We start from the raw sequence: 17,591 nt of genomic DNA on the forward strand, positions 1-17,591 counted from the left end.
GAGGGTGCGGGGTTTACGCAAATAGTGCCGATGCACGGCAAAAAAAAAAGTAGGAGTATCATGGAGTAATCAAGGTACCGCTGTCTGAACACAGACAGAAAAATCAGCTTCACATTTCAGTCTGGAGAGAAAATTCAAACGTTTCCTGATAGACGAGAAGAATTTTTTTATGTTACAATTAAAATGACAAAAAGTGCAGGTCGTCTGGATCAGAGGTCCCAGACAATATTTCACGGACCGGCCTTTAAGGTGTCGTGGATAAATACAACAAAATAAAATGATAGGACCGAGACACAAACGGTGGGATTTTATAAATATAATAATAAACATGAATTCACTGTGTAATTGTGTAACTTTAATAGCAGCGTCCTGAAATGCACCAACAACACTGAGAGTAACATCCTCCTCTCGGGTCGCTATGGTAACGCAGAAATATTTCTTTCAGAATAAGACGAACAACTACAACACGGGAAAGACCCGGGGAAACCGAGTTAAGGATAAAAACCCTGAAAACCACAAATTTCACACCCGAGCCAAACGACCCACGGGGTTGGGGACCGCCGGTCTGGATGACACGCGAGTGATAAAGGGTCACGGTGCGCCCGACTGTTCTGTCCACCGACACTTTGATTCCAACTCTGTGGCTTCTCAGTGGTCCCAGTTATGAATGCGCACTGGTTCGAATGGCTCTGTGCAGCTGAACTGACTGCTCACATTTCTATCTCACGCCTCGACTCCAAACCTTTGTTCCTCCAGCAGTCGAAGACGGAGCTACTGGAAACCACGAGCGGGGATTTCTGAGGTTTACTTGTATTGGTTTTGTAAATGAAATTTAAAAACATTGAACACACACACACTCTTTGTGCTTTAATAAAGGAAAAAAGCATCGTTTGAATAAAAGATTCATTCGCTACCAGTTAATGAATACTTGAAAAATAATATTGTGATCCCCAGTGTGTTATGAGAGTTTCCATATCGGGAACGGGGCAGAAATCCAGTGGTAATCTGTAGAGAATCCACTGTAAATCCGGTGGCAAGTTTGGAATTCTCCCTCCAGGAACCCAGTCAGCACCGCGCGGCAGCTGGGGATTAGGGAGCGATGTGGATGGAACCCGTTACTGGCATGCATACACACACCCAGTATGAGAACTAAAACACTTATGTAGACATGCACACAGTGAGAACATTTATCATCAACACACGAAAGAGGACAGGCGCGCTGTTTAAATACAGCCCGTAACTCCTAATCACCCCCCTCCCGAACCCCACGCACTCTGGAGGAGGCAAATTGGCACACAGCTGGAGAAGAGTTAAGACCAAACGAGGGGCTGGTGGTCTGTGTGTGTGTGTGTGTGTGTGTGTGTGTGTGTGTGTGTGTGTGTGTGAGAGAGAAAGACAGATGAGAGAAACAGATGTAATGAATGAGAACAGCTTCCTGGGTCATGCAACAACTAGTTTAACATAATTGAGAGAGTCATCAAACCAAAACGAGGAATTGAAAACATTCCAGGCAGAACAGCGAAGCCGCTGAACGCTCAGTTTGAAGGGAAATTCAACTATGTAATACCTGTTTAGAGATGACTTCCTTAATGCTGTTATGTGGATAGCGCGCTCACAGTTACACGGGTCACATATTCAAAAGGATAATTGGAAGGATTTCTCTCCGTGTCTGACAGTAATTGGGAGTAATGTGATCCTTACTAATTCCCCGGCATTTAAGAGATTTCTGATGGATTTCAGGGGAAACAAGGACTTGTTATATGTCATCTGCACCTGCCCCGCTCTCTCATAAACACACGCTTTCACTGACTCTTTCTAAAAGGGCTGCTCACAGCTGTTCGGCTGCTGCACACACATGCACAGAGTCATCTATCACGCAGGCCTGCCTCTCAGCAACTTTTAAAAACAGAGACAAGATGCAGCTTTGTGTCACAGCGCATTAAAAAACTCCTGAGAGCCAATGACAGCCACCGCGTAGATAGATGGCCTCAATATAACCGAACACCGGAGCACAAACGGCAGCGGCTCGACGCGAGGAGTCGCAGACGGAAGCTGAGGTAAAAAATAAATAAAGGCGGGCGGGGAGGCGAAGAGTAATATTTAAAGTAAGCGAAGGAGAAGTGGAGGAAATGAACTAGCGAAGCTTTAATTCAGTTATATCTTTATGAGTCTTTACAGAGCCAAAGCCTCACTTCGTGTCGATATCCACTTGAATGTGATTTGAGATTTTAAGCCGGGAAAGCGCTTCATATTTTCAAATTGCATTCAACAGTGTCAGATTCTTTGTCAATGAGAGTCGTGCTATTTTGACAGTGTGGTAATAAAACAGATTAATAGCTCAAATTGTTCTGTGACTGCTGTCGTAATGTCATTTCGTGAGTCGCGGCGAAAACAGAGCTGCCGTGGTTTAATGTTGCCGGAGTTAAACTAACTTTAACTTTGTTTCATCTTCCTAATGCGATACTTCATTACGAAGCTTTAATCACAGACGCCGCCGTCCAAACAATGAGGCAATAAAAGCTTAAGTGGAAAATAATGAAGGGCGGAGAAATATCTTATTATCTAAGGAAGGCAAGAGAAAGACAGTAAAGCCTGTTTATCGGAGGACCGATGGAGGAAGATACATGATTTCGAGTTGTTTTATTTTTGCCAATTAACATTTAATATTTAAAACTGTTTTAATATGTTTAGATATTGTGAATTAAACGTGTATATTACCCACCAGTGGGAAGGGAACGTGGCCCAAACATGTTATACAGCTGCTTCTTCTTTGTAAGGCCAAAAGCTGCATTTCCTCAGCTACATATTTACATTATAAGGCTAATGTAGCTGCAGAGCGACCGTGCTGGCTGTGGAGCCTTTTCACCGTAACAAATAATATGGCACATCCACCTTACACATGAAAGCTCCCCAGTTTGAGACTGGGAGGAGTCAGTGAGGCTGGTGTTTACATATTTATCCTTATATAAACTTTTATAAATAAATCAAAGTTAGTTACACCTGTCGTAATGACGGCTGAAGCTCTGACTGCCTGATAATCCTGAAACCTTTAAGGTTTCTGTTTCCTTTACATATAGGCAGTGCCCCTCCCCTCACTCTGATCCACAGGGAGTAAAGGTCACCGCACACTTAGCTCAACAAGTGCTTTTACACATTTGTGGCATAAATACGTAAGCACACGAGTGCTTCAAAAGCCGATTATTTCACCTGTGGTGGGGCCCTGAGATGTAATCATGAGTTTCTGTCATGCATTGTTAGTTATTCCAGGAACAGAGGCACCGAGATGCTGATACGGTCCCGGGTGTACTGTGTGCAGTGGCGGGGCTGCAGAGAAATCTGTGAAAAACTTTAAACTATATTTAGGCAAAAGAAGGAAGCGTCCAGAGCGACTGGCAGACATCTTTGTTTGACTAAGACCACACGAAGCTGCTGTGTGAGCAAACCGCACTGCTGCAGGTAAGTCGCTGAGAGCCTGACAGAGACTTGTCAGCTGGTCTGAGGGTGACTCCTATACCTCTCTTGACCTCTGACCTCTTGAAGTCACATGACACTCCATCAGTTCCCACCAAACACTTAGAAGATGGGGTCAAAGGCTAAGCAAGGGTACTGTGAACCAGGATTAGGGGGCATACCGTGTTCATAGACATAACACTGGAACGTGTGACACCATTTGCTAAAGCTAACAGCTAGCTGGTTCACGTCTGGGTGACACAGAGCAAAAAGCTTTCAGGCGATTTCACTGATAAGTATTAAAAGCTGCCACATGTGAGCTTGATCACATCATTCTAATCACTAACCCACAAAATCTTTAGTAAGTTTTAATCTACAGATTGTAGAGTTTCTACAGTTTTGTGTTGTTTTGATTTCATTTTGCTTTCAGTTTTTATTTTTTTGAAAATGTTCGATTTAGTTTAGTTTTATTAAACTAGTTAGTTTTAATAAAACTCATATTAGTTTTATTTCTTTTACAAAATGTTGAAAACTTTTTAAAAGCAGTGACTCAGTCTCGTCCTCATCAGTAACATTGTAACCAAACTAGCAGATGCTAAAACGACTAGTTTCCTCTGTAGTTTTATTTTATTTGAATTCAAATGATTTTAGTTCAACTTCATGATTGTCAAAAGTTGAGCTTTTATTTTTATTTAAGTTAACTAAAATAAATAAATGAATGTAGTTAACCAAAAAGCCTCAGTTTCTGGTTTAGTTTAAGTTAACTACAATAATCTTGGTCAGTGACAGTTTTATAAACGGTGGGTTACCCAGAAGTGACAAAACACTTCATACAGCCACAAATGACTTTGAAGTGTTTCCAGCTGCTTGGTTCTAAAACAGAAAGTCTTAAAAATCATCACATACATGTTTTATAACACATGTTTGAGATAAAACCAGCAGGTCAAAAAGTCATCTTATTTCATATCTGCTTCCTAGATGTGATGTAGCGTAAATACAAACCAACTCTATGACAGCTTTAAGCAGAGCAGCTGTCCTCTCAGCTGTTAGAATTAAAGGTAAGCTGAGTTAAAAGTCTGCATGAAGCTGCACATCCACCTGGTTGATGTTATTTTCTCACTACACTAAATTAAGCACTGCGCTGACGGTGAGCACGAGAGTTTAGCTGTGCAAAATCTCATCCAGCTTAAAGTTGGTTGACATGATGAACCCCACCCTGTGGCTACAGATCAGCATTAATATGGAGATATCGACACAGACGATATGAAGGCAGCAGCAGTGTTAGACTGTTTACGCCCATCAGAGGAGACTCTTCTGCAGTAAGACGAAGCTCGACTTGGTGCCGTGTTTTCATCATTTATGCCGAGTCTTATTACAAAAACAACCGCCAGCATTTGTATTCAAATGTTGCATCGTTTCAGTGCATAAAGAGGAAAATGATGCGAACACCCGAGGTAATCGCACTCCACTTTGAACGAGTCGCCGTGTTTAGTGACCCAAGTTGTCGGAGGGCAGCTGAATGCAAATACTGAACACATTTAAGTCAAGAGGTTGAAAAAAAGAGCTGAAAACGTGCAAAATAAATAAATAAAAAGAAGACGTTTTTTCACCGGGGACCGTTTTATCAACTAAGATGAAAAGGATTTATTTTGTTTCAGGACCTGCCTACTAATTCCACATATCCTGTGAGGACCTTGCATTCGAGTGAAATTTGTGTTAAGAGTACCAGCTGACAGTTTACAGGCAGAGAGGAGACCGCCGAGGAATCACATGTTCATCTGTATGCAGAGGAAGAAGCAAAGAGCAAAGGACAGAGGAAAGGTAGATGAATGCAGAGAGGATAAGAAACCACGTAAACACAAGACAAAGAGACGCACACAGAGGGCCACAACAGACAGGAGAGGGAGGGAGGAAACAGGAGGCAAGGGGGAGGGAGAGACATTAACTGTTAAATAATGAGGTATGAAGGACAGGCAGGTTTTCCAAGTTTTAGTCGAGCAGCAGACAAAAGAAATTAAAAAAGAACAAGAAAAGACCTCACATCTAAAAACTGTTGAAAACAAGTTGCTGGCTTCAAGTACGAGAGGCTGAGGCTTTCAGATGGATGAAGCTGAGACAAAAAACATGAAAGGACAGAAGAACGGGGCAGAAAATGAGAAGGGGGGAGAAGAAATGTAAGAGAGGAGAGCAGAGGGGGAGGGAGTGATTAGGAATAAGAGAAAAAAGAAAGAATTAAGGCGGAGAAACAAGTGCTGCCCTCCAGAGAGCCAGCATGCTGAAGGTCAGCATCTGCAGAGAATAATGGGACCCACACACACACACACACACACACACACACACACACACACACACACTTCTTCATGTTTCAATGAAACTAAGCACCTTTCAGGGGCTACGATCTGTCTTTGCCAATAAATTTCTGTCAAGTGTGATTAATCCTCCAGTAAATCATGCATGAATTACATGCCAGTGTAGGAAACTAACATGATTACATTCCCCCGTGCATGTGTGTATGCACACAGATTTAGGAAATATGCCTCGTGTGACTGCGAATGTGAGATAGCGCATAAAGAAATGTACTCATTAGCTGAACTGATAAAAGGGGGGGCATAAAAAAGGCAGATGAAATGAGAAGAAATGGCCAGAGCAGGTTAAAAAGAGGGCTAGCAGGGAGCAAGTGAAAGAGTGCCGTAACACACTGAAGCACTTAAAGTAAAAAAGGATGAGGAAAAAAGAGACGGAGGGAGAGGGGGGATCAAATTAGAGCACAAAAAGTTTTTAAAAAGATGTCTTTGCAAAGAAAGAGAAACAGTAGCGAAAGAAACAGAAATGAGACGAGAAAAGGACAGAGGAGAAAGCCATTAGATGAAAATGAGAGGAACTGAGGGATGAGGGCCTTCCAGATGGTAGGAGACTGTTGCCTCGGAAACACAGAGAGGGCAGAACAATGGGGATTTGGAGTGGTGTTTCGCATCCCATCATAATACGGCCGTGCCATTTGGAAACGGAGCGACAAAACTGCAGCCAAGAACGAAAGAGGCTGACAATTTACAGCAGGCGGCTCCTCCGACGAGGAATCTGATCAACAAGTCAAATGTGCGACGAGCTGATGGAGCCGGCTGATGATGTCATTCACACCTGACGCTCGCAGACAGACCTCGTGTCATCGGCCGCTTTCTTTCGGACTCGGAGCTTCTGCAGACTCGGAAACGCTCGTGATGTGTGGACTCGGACGTCTCCGTCCAAACCACAGATGAAACTCATCGGTGGTTTATCCTGTTTCCTGCTCGGCTGTTTTGTTGTGAAGCAGGTGCCACAGAAACACCATCTTACTGTAGATGTAAAAAGCTCCAGATGATTTTCTAAGAAGTTTGAGCAGAAAACACACATGTATGTGTTTCATACTTTGTCACAGTTTCATCAGATTCTTTATTAGCATATTTTAAAAAACAACGACACTTCTGCACCTAGTTTTAAAACGAGTGATAATTTGTTGATGTTTACATTAATAATTTCAGAAAACGTATGATAATAGATCTGTTTACCACACATCAGTACATCTGTACCTACAGAAACGATGTACATGTTCACAAGCTGTAATATTAGAAGAAATGACAGCCCGAGCGTGGAGAGCCCGAGCTGGAAGTCGTAAGTCAGGTTAAACGGTGCGATCCGAGCCTGCGGACGCTCTTTGATATTCACCTGTGTAGCAGCCATAAAGACAGACTGATTACACTCGCAGTGAAACGGCCGTGCCCGTCTACGCTAGCCAAAATCACTCAAAGTAAAGATGACATTCAGTTATAGCAGGATCGTATATATAACCACTTACAGCCAGTATAGTGGCTCACTTGCTGAAACATAATGAAATGCATTACTGATAACACCGTTTCCCATTCAGAAAAACAAAACTGTCTTCATCTCCCATCTTGAGTTTCCCTCAGCAAAGTAATCGTTTCAAACTGAAGAATTTTGCCCGTTGCAGGACCACGGGGAGCATGAAGAGCAGTTTTAAAGTCGTAAGGCGACGATCCCAGAACAGACACGAGTACGGTCATGTGAGATTCAGATGCACAGAACTTCACGTGAGCTCAAACCGCACGCAGACTCAAAATGCTGCACGCTGCAGTTAAAATAACAGAGAAGAAGAAAACACTTTTAATGATCGTTTAACTTTCTAACATCACTTTGAAACTGGAGAATTCCTCCAGCAGCGCAGGACCGACAGATGGTCAGCAGACTGTTGCCAGATGTTAACATTTCACAGCTGCAACAGTAAAAATTTATGAAGTGCGGTCCATCTTCTTGTTAACACAGAAGTAAATAATAATGTATATGAAAGCCTTTATGTGCTGATGATATTCATGTACAGATGAATGATTAACCACTGCAGAAACACTCTGACTCCACAGAACGGACGCTACCTCGCTCAGATAAGACGCGGACTCTGAAGAAAAGCTTCACTCGACGAGCGCAGCATCACTTAACCTCAGCTCGACCCCAGGACACCCCAAAATCTGTTAAACATCACCAGCTGGGACCCGAGCGGGATATTTCCTCCGTCACCCCAGAAGTGTACACAAATGAAAGCACATCATACTCATGTCGTACCCACCTGCTGGTTCTGCAACACATTATGGGTTATAACCCAACATTTTACAGTCAAAACCAGAGCATTTACCAACCAGCGACCACGTCAGGAAAGCTACAAGTTAGGAACAAGAAGGGGTCACGAGAGAAAAAAAACTCCAGGAGGGGGAAGGAGGGGAGGCACACTATGAGAGGCAGGGTCTTTCTTTGAATTCCCAGCATTGCTAACAAACAAGCGGCGTCTCGATGAGTCCAGAGAAACACAGAAAAACAACTGGACAATGGAGTGGATTATGCAGCAGTTGTAAAGTGGTCTGGGAAACTCTTGGGCCTCGTTGGGAGGTCTCCTCAAGAGAGGTGGGGAAACAGAAAGAGAGAAAGAGAAGTGAGAGACACTCCCCGTTCATTTCCTTGTTGGGGAGAGGGAAATGATATTCAACAATGTCCTTTTCACCCCATCGTCAGAAAACACAAAAATGAGAAGTGGAAGGGAGGAACGAGGAAGAAACGAGGAACAACGGCTGAAAGACGTGGGAAGATACAGTACAACATCTGCTTTGTAATTACCAATTATCTAATTATCATTATAATGAGGAAGTGACGGTCTCTGTAGTAACCTGAACAACAATTCTGATTGGTTCTTTTAATCTAATGAGAGCAATAACGAGGACAGATCGGGGAGAGCGTTTGGCGTCTGGGTCAAGGCTGGTTTCTGCACAGCTGAACTATAAACACGAATCTTTAGAAAGAGCGAGGAGAAACATGCAGATTTATCTGAATACTACAGGCTGAAAACACCGTCGAGTAAGGTCTGTTCCCTTATATCTAATTATTTTTAATAGGCAACTTGACTTTTGTGTAAAGTATATTAACCATTGTTCGTTTTCTGCTTCATTTTTCTTTGTTTCCAGTATAGAGAGCAATCAGAGCAATGCAGATACAGATGAGTCAGCTGTGGCCCACTCATGGAAGGGATGCAACCTGCTAATGCTCACCATACACTAACTCTGATAGCCATCTACTGACCTTGGAAAGACTGAAACACACAGGAGGTGCTGACACACACACACACATATTCATATATACACAAGTGCATATACGTGATTTTTTAAAACACCATATTATTTTATCCTGGTGGAGTCAGAGGAGGGAAAACGTCGGCTGGAGTCTGCAGCAGGGCCAAAGCTATGACGACTGTGTGCATTATTGTGCATCACTGCATTTGAAATGGTTGCATTAAAGTCTGTGTGTTGTGACTCGCAGTCTGTTGCTGGCTTCAAAGTGACTTCAGTGCATTCAAAATAAAATAAAACAGAATTCTGCTGTTTGTGACTGAATAGAGTTCATTTGGCAATCAGGGTCAATCGGTTTGTGCTAACACACCAATCACAAATCTTTTTCTATCTACATATACTTAGATTCATACATAGTCCAGTCAGTCATTCAGAAATTCCTCCATAAACTTAAACGTAGTTGCTGGAAGACGGCGCTTTCACTGAAAATCAAATCACAGCAACAGTCGCCTCAAGGTGCTTTATATTGTAAGTAGGGATGGGTACCGGTGTCCGGTGCCATGATGGCAATCCATTATTATTATGTTTTGGCAGTTTTTCTGTCTATAAATTAGACAGTGACCAGTCAATGGACGGCAACCTGGTGCCACAACTCCATTCAATCAGTCTCCAACAGTAAAGAAACTGAACCACAAACTTGTCCTAATCGCACAGAGACTGACGTTCTGGTTTTACTCTCACGCCGTTACATGTGAGCGGCACAGAGATGGTGCTTTGGTTCACTAACATAAGTGTGCAGAGAAAAAGTAAGATGGGAGCAGAGACGTAGAAGAAATGTTGAAAAAGAAGAAGAAGAAGGGAAAGGGGTGAGGGGAAATTTCAGGCACATGGCAGTAGGAGAAAAGTTTTAAGTGAAAGGACACACTATTCGGTCCTTCCCTTTTCCAAATCTCTCAACTGTTCAAGGAAAAATGTGATAATTAAGGGTGATATTTTGTGAATATCAAGCACAGACCATTAAGTGTCAGATGCATGCTGGTTTAAATGGGCTGCAAGTTTCTGAAGGATTAAAACGAACTGGATGAAGATCCTGGAATAAATACGACACACATTAACATTTGCCATTAGACTGGTTCAGCATAATAACAGCTAAAACACTGCATCACAAAGTCGCTGAGCATGTATGAATTTTGAAAGCCTAACCTGACGTGGCCTCTGTGATCTCTTGATTCACTTTTTGGGGTTATTCTAACCTACGAGGTTCAGTTGTATCTATTTGATTTGATTTTAAACAAGATTTAAAAGCAAGGCAGCGTCAGTGTTTTTGTGTCTCTTCCTTCCTGATGCTCGGGTTGGTGTCTAATCATGTACAGCTAACAATGCACTGACCAATCACAGCCCCCTTTGCGCCACCTTTATGCGAACTTCTCATAGTAGTAAACATACATGAGGTTAGGCCACGCTCCTTAAAAGGAATGGCTCTCTAGGTAGCGACAGGACCGCTCCAGCGCAGGTTTCAGTTTCTCTCATTAGTTACAGCACATGTTGTCAGATAAACGAATGCTTGGCTTGAGGAATCTGAGCAGCCCGAGAATGGATCACGTTTGAAGTAAAAGCACGTTTAATTAGTGCTGTAGTCTGTTTATCTTTTGGTAAATATCATCACAGTGAACAATTTTATGGAGTACCAACATATACAAAATACCCCGAGCAGCCTCCCCTCCTATTTCAAGCAGTGACATTTGCTGACAGCTTGTTTGGTAAAGTGTTTGCGCTTTAGGCAGGGAAACATCATCCACTGCTGGGTCATGTTTTAATTTTAGAGCCATCAAAATCCTGTCTAACAGCGCACGCACGCACACACTGACATAATGTACTCAGTGCTCCGGCTGACTGATGTTCAGTCACACATACAGTACCTTTATAAGCAGCCGCTCTGCTCTCTGGACTCTACCCACACATGCACACAGGTATACAGGAATGCAGACATTAGATACACACAGCCTGTCAGCTATTTCTGGGACAGTCGCAAAATAATATGTTTTCGTAAGGTCAGCAGCAAGGATGCAGTTTCCAAACATGATCTCGGCCTCTCTAGACGCTGAAATATCTTTAAAGTTAAGTGACAGCAGAGGAAGAAGTGCAGACGGAGAGGCTGAGGCAGAGAATCACACCTCTATCTGACTTAAACCTCTGAAAGGGGAAACGTTTTCAGGTTGACTTCAAATATGAGAGGTTTAATATACAATATTGGAAATCTTTCATGAGAGATCTGGAAGAGCAAGGGGGGATTCACACGAATGTAAAAGGCCAACTGATTAGCCATAATCAGTGACCGATCAACAAGCCTGTGATAATATGGCTCTCTTTAGCTTGTGTGTAGCTAACTGCATGTAGCAACATGACACATAAATCAGTAGAAATCAGTGTAAAATCTAATGCTTGTCTATGGTTTCTTTATATTTTCTAATCCCACAGTAGAAGCTGGTACTCTGCTGGGGTCTGCCAGAGCAACTGCACGCTTGATTTATATAGCGCCACCTACCTGCAGCAAAGCTAATCGCTACCTGAGCACGGAAAGGACAACACTGCTGTGCATGTGCAACTCTGCACTCAGCAGGAGACACGAGGGACAGTTTATTTATCTGTCACTGCAGCATGAAGACAAACTAATGTATACCGAGCACAGCTAAACTCATACACACAGTGATGTAGTCCATGGATATAAGAGGGACGGGTAAAAACGAATAAAGGCTCAGGCACACTAGGGTAAAAGAAGACCCACTCCGTGCAGCTTGGAAAAACGGGTGGCTTTTTGGAGTCGGTGACTGATTGCGAGTGGTTGCAGCAGCCGCTTTTGATTACAAGGCAACTGCTCGGGTCACAGATTAGAGAAGGATTCAGATTCAAATCATACAACCAGGTTAACATCGATGAGCGTGTCTCGTCTACGACGCGCCTCTGTGACTCGGTTCAACTGGTTTTACTCCCATATGAAAGCGAGGGATCTGAGCACCTGTGCTGCCGTCCTGCAACAACTACGTCACAATTTCTGGAGGAATTTCTGAATCTCAGCTCTACGAGGTCCTGGCTGGATGCAACACGTGCAATATTGTGCAGCTTCGTTGCAGTAATTCACTGTCTTATCACACACAGACTGCATCTAACTGCCACTTTGAGCCCCAGCCAACTTCACTGCACACAGTCACAATAACGTTGGCTGCGCTGCGATGTCCAAACCCTGCTGTGACTCTTAATCCCTGCTTTTCAATGTGTGACGGAACTGACCAGAAACAGCAGGTTAATTAACAGCTGGGGCTTCTGTTTTTTTACTTTATCTGCTCAAAACACTAGAAACTGATCATTTATGTTTCTTTAAAAAAATGTAGATGTATGTAGCAATTCTTTACTTAACAGGTTGGACCAATTTCCAGATGTATTTTTATCACATGAGTCACTGTAAGGTTTCTCAAAAGCCCCAGGTCCTCGCTGTAGTTCGTCTGATGCAGTAATCCGTCAAACGGTCTTGGGATCGTTACCACGCTGAAAGCTGGAACACTGTTGGAGCCATTCCCATGAAAAGTATCTCGCAGCCTCTTACAAACATGATGCGTACATGTAAAATTGGTGCAGTATTTACGGATTACGGCGCATTTGTGCGAGTGCAAACGGAGATGGGGTGTACTGTATGTGAGTGAGTGTGTGTCCAGTTTCCCAAGGCTTTTTCAGATACCACAGCCAGACCTCAAAACTATCATCACTGTTCTCGCCTCCATCTGCCAAAGTCATCACCCACCACACACACCCACACACACACACACACACACACACACACACACACACACACACACACACACACACACACACAGAAGAGGTGTGAAATAGCCATCCTGCAGTATTTTAACAGGGGTGGGAGCCCGACTATAAACGCTCTAAACTTCTGTCATTCCACTTAGCTTACCTCGTCTCTCTCGCTCTTTCTCTGACTAACATCCCCCCACGAACATTTGTTGGTCTGCTGAGGTGTCGTAGTCAGAGGCTAGAAGGAGCTACTAACAACTAGTCTGTGTTTTTACTGCCAAAGTTTACACTTTCATTTTCACTTTAAAAAAAAGTTTTATATTTAGAGATGAGGTTATGATACACTGATACCCAGCCTGCTAAAACACATTACTGCAGCGCTGTTCCTCTCGGGAAAGCAATGAGAAAAAATGACACTGAATAAAGTACGTGTGGATGAGTAAGACATCAGACATGAGCGGGAGGGGAGGGAGAAGGTCCCGGGAGGGGAGAGTCTGGGGAAAAATAAAATGTTAAGATAGCGAAGGAGCGAAGAAAGAGGGGAGAATTAAAGCTGAGGCCTTCCTGAAAGAGAAAGCGGCAAATAAAAAATAAGATGCTGAAAACCGGTAGTGACTGATGATAGCCGGAGAATGTAGTTTAGCTGTGATTGTGTTTCACATTGAGGTTAACGTGTTTAAATAGCCAGCGAACAGCTGCGCCTTCGTACATGCTCCCAGCAAATTATACTTTTGCACAACTGCGGCCTTCCAGGGGCAGCAGGATATCTGAGTGAATCAGAAAACACATAATGAGAAATAAATGGAAATAATCTTTCAAGAATTGATGAATATACTCGGGGAGCTGCTATTGTTCTTGCTGTTGGCTAATGTTAGCAATATTTCATGCTGTCCAGGGAGCAAAACAACAAAATGCAGAGTAATATAATAAAGCACAGTTGAGTGTTTATGTTTCCCTGTTTTAAACGTGAGCAAAGTTTTCTGCGGCCAGAAGGAAAACTGAAGTCTAACACTTCAGGTCGCTAATAACACACAAAACTATTTTCTTAAATCTTCTTAAAATTTAATGTGAAATTTCATAGAAAGCTGTAGAAGTGGCCCAACAGCTAGCTCACTAAACCCCCGACACATCGCAGGCTCTCGAAAAGCCTCCGAGCACATGCTGAAGTAACAGCAGTTTGAAGGGGGAGCAGATCGGTTTCCAAGCCTGTACACAGCTTGTTTTCCCAGGGGAAGGGGGAAGGTGAGGTCCTGGCTGAGGCACAGCCCCCAGAGACGAATGGCTTAATTACAGGAAGAGAAAAGAAGGACAGCAGAACACGCAGCAGTGATGTTCATACAAATGAAGGAGAAGATGCTGTACCTCGGTAAGGAGGCATACTGGCGTTCCACCTCTTCATAGCGTGGTGTCAGACGGTGATCTGCCCCTCTGCCCGGCACCTGGCGAACAAAAGCAAACGGGTGGCAAAGCCTTCAGTGACCAAGTCTGGATATCGTTCATGTAAAACTGGCAGGAGTCTTTCCTTACATACAACTAAACTGCGAGTCTAAGCATGTGCAAAGCGCACTTTCTTTGCATGTGTGTGTGTTTGTGACACAGGGGTAATGTAGGATCGACAAAGGCCAGTTATTAGGGATTTAGAGTTTCGGTCTTCTGAGGTTTTCGGGGGGTGGGAGGGAGGTCTCCATCCTAGATTAGGTTACTTCAAAACAGGATGGAGTTGTCTAGCTCATGCACATGCACACACAGTCAAAATCACACACAGTCGCGTCTCATCTCCATACTGGGGAAAAAAAGGAAAAAGCTTAAGTCAAGCTGCTGACAATTCAATCTCCTGTTTCCTCATCTCACTGGCTCTCTCTGTAACTCGCACATCTCATTTTTTCTTCCGCCACTTATTCCCATTCCTCTATTTTTGCCTGTTAACCACACACACACACACACACACACACACACACACACACACACACGCTCCTTCAGAGATTATCCCAGTCTATTCTGTGGGTATATTCCAGCTGCCGGGGCGCTCCTAAAACGAGCCGACTAAACCCCAAAAGTCCACACACACACACACACACACACACACACACACACACGCACGCACGCACGCACGCACGCACGCACACACACACACGCCGGTTATTCATATCTTGTGGGGACATCTTATTGACATAATGCTTTCCCAAGCCCCAAACCATGAAAATGAATGCCTAACCCTGACCCTAAACCAAACCATGACCCAATTGTAACACTGACACTTGAGTCTCAAAAATATATTCAAACTTGTGGGGGACCAGGATTTTGGTCCCCATATGGGCTGTTTGTTCCCACAAGTATAGTAAACTTTCAAGTTTTGGCTCCCACAAAGATATTAATACACACACACACACACACACACACACACACACACACACACACACACACACACACACACACACACGTTGGTTATTCATATCTTGTGGGGACATTTAGCTGACATAATATTTCCCTAGCCCCTTACCCTAACCATCAGAAATAAATGCCTAACCCTGACCCTTACCCTGAACCTAACCATAACCCAATTGTAACCCTGACACTAAAACCACATTTTGAGTCTCAAAAACGCCTTCAAACTTGTGGGTCCCCATTAGGGCTGTTGGTCCCCACAAGTATAGTAAACTTCCAATTTTTGGTCCCCACAAAGATATGAATACACACTCACACACAACCATATGCACTTGGTCTCCGTCAGCAGCCTGGATGCTGTTGTGTGAGGTAAGAAAGCGTTTAGCATTAATAAAAAGAAGGAGCTCCTCCTGTGTGTGTAATGTTGAACATGTCGTCTAAATCACCTTCACCCCTGTAAAATTCAGCTTTTGTGAATAATTCACATTTCCAGTGGATAAAATTGCGTAACCCGTAACCATTACTGCGCCGCTGACGAGACATTACTGTACATCATGTGCACATTTTGAAGCCATAATATTTTGTTACAGTAGGGTGTACAGCCCGTTCCCACACAGTGAAAGAACGAATAAGAGGCTTTATACCAAAAACAGCATAACAGAATGAGGGTGAATTAAATGTGTACGTCCCAAGTGATGGAGACAAAAGGTTTTATAGAAAACTAGGTTCTTCTTTTCTCCTCGTGGAGCCCAGAATTAGATATTACAGACCGCAGCCTTTTCTTCTTTTTCTCTGCCTCTCTTCTTTCTGCATTCCAGGGAATGATGCCAGAAGGCATATAAAACAGATTTGCTGGCCCGGCTTTCTTTTTGAACACCTGTCTTTATAGCTTCAATATCTCAGGTAGAGAGACAGCGGGATATTAAGAGGGAATAGAGAGGTGGAGCAAAAGAATGAAAAGGCATTAGGAGGAGAAGAAAGGTGGAAAGAGAGATAGAGCGAATGAGAAGTAAATGAGTTAGAGAGTAGGCAAGTGTGATATAGAGAGGGGGAGTGATATTATGAAGCCATTGAGCGGTGGCGAAAGGGGAGGGGGCCGAGATGAGAGGTGAATTATAAAACAAGGGAGCGAATGGGGTGAAGATGAGGGCGACAGACTGGAGAGGTGAAAGGGACATTAAAGACACGATTTAAACAAGACGTTAAAGAGGAAACTAGAGACAGGTGAGGGTGAAACACTGCATCAGCTCCTGGAGGCTGAGGTGAGAGATGAGTAAGGGAGAGGAAAAAGGGCACGGTCATGGAGTGGAAGCAAACTTCTACAAAGGTGGTATTATTACTGTTATTATTATTATTTATAAATCAAATGAAAACACCAGAGTGTCCATCTCCCAGTGCCAGAGTATAACTGGCCACAGTGTTGAATTAGAAAATAACTCTAATATCCATTAAAGACAACAGGCTGAGCTCCATTCACCAAGCTGTCTGCTGGGCTTCAGTCACTCACGCAGCAGAGTCAAAGCTTCCTAACTTCATCTATTTCAGGTGAGCTGGATGCTGAGACTGCGTTTGCTGTCTGCACCATCTTCTTTTCTCCTTTAATGCAGTTACTGGATGAATGATATGGTGTGCTGTGAGGTTCATTCTACAAATGGCCCATGTGAGAACTCTGTGCTCCACTTTTGGAGAATCAACTTCCTTTACTTTACTTATCTGTAATTAGCAACCCAGCCACAAACACATGGTGCACTCCCAGTGCCGGTCCCAAGCTGGAGTTGTGTCACCCAGAGTGAAATCTTTGCCAAATCAAACATGTGGATCATAAAGAACGACACTTCAATACCAGATAGGTCAGGACCCGGGTTAACAACGACCACTTCTGGTGCTGTGAGCCAAACGAGTGCCGGAGGAAACGCTGCTACTGTGGACTGAAGTTAACAGAAGAGAAAAAAGGAAGATGTGGTGGGAGTGAGTGAGAAGGAAAAGCAGGAGGTTGGAGATGAGAGTGGATGATGAAGATGGAGCTGCCAGGCTGGAGGAAAACATCACAGAGGAGGACAAGGAGCGGGTTGGCGTGACAGGAAGACAGACTGAGGTGGAGGCAGATCTGCTGTGGCGACCTCTAAAGGGAGGTCGCCACAGCAGATCGGCTGAAAGAGGAAGACTAATCTCTAATTAGCATGCATGTGTGAACCAATACAGTCTATGGATGCAGCCGTAGCAACCAGGTACCGCGGTCACCTGTGCCATGCATGAAAGACGCTGCCTCGATTGCAAAGAGGCGCGACTACTCTTCACCAAAACTGTGAAAAATGCAATAAATAAAAAAGCAAACTTGGCTGTTTACTGTTC

The 17,591-nt window shown here is 43.6% G+C and overlaps 1 protein-coding gene across 7 annotated transcripts in view; it reads right to left on the minus strand.

Moving 5' to 3' along the window:
* Positions 1-17,591, minus strand: part of LOC113007774 (partitioning defective 3 homolog B-like) — a 223,168-nt gene that overhangs the window by 6,394 nt on the left and 199,183 nt on the right. For 6 of the 7 annotated variants that reach the window (XM_026144697.1, XM_026144696.1, XM_026144694.1 and 3 more), the window contains one exon: positions 14,217-14,293. The exons of the other annotated variant lie outside the window; for it this stretch is intronic. In XM_026144697.1, the coding sequence (XP_026000482.1) occupies positions 14,217-14,293 (77 nt within the window). The remainder of the gene's footprint in view (positions 1-14,216; positions 14,294-17,591) is intronic. 7 annotated transcript variants of the gene reach the window in all.

The sequence above is a fragment of the Astatotilapia calliptera genome, chromosome 16 (genome assembly GCF_900246225.1).
Source record: "Astatotilapia calliptera chromosome 16, fAstCal1.2, whole genome shotgun sequence".
In the NCBI taxonomy this organism is placed as follows: Eukaryota; Metazoa; Chordata; class Actinopteri; order Cichliformes; family Cichlidae; genus Astatotilapia; species Astatotilapia calliptera.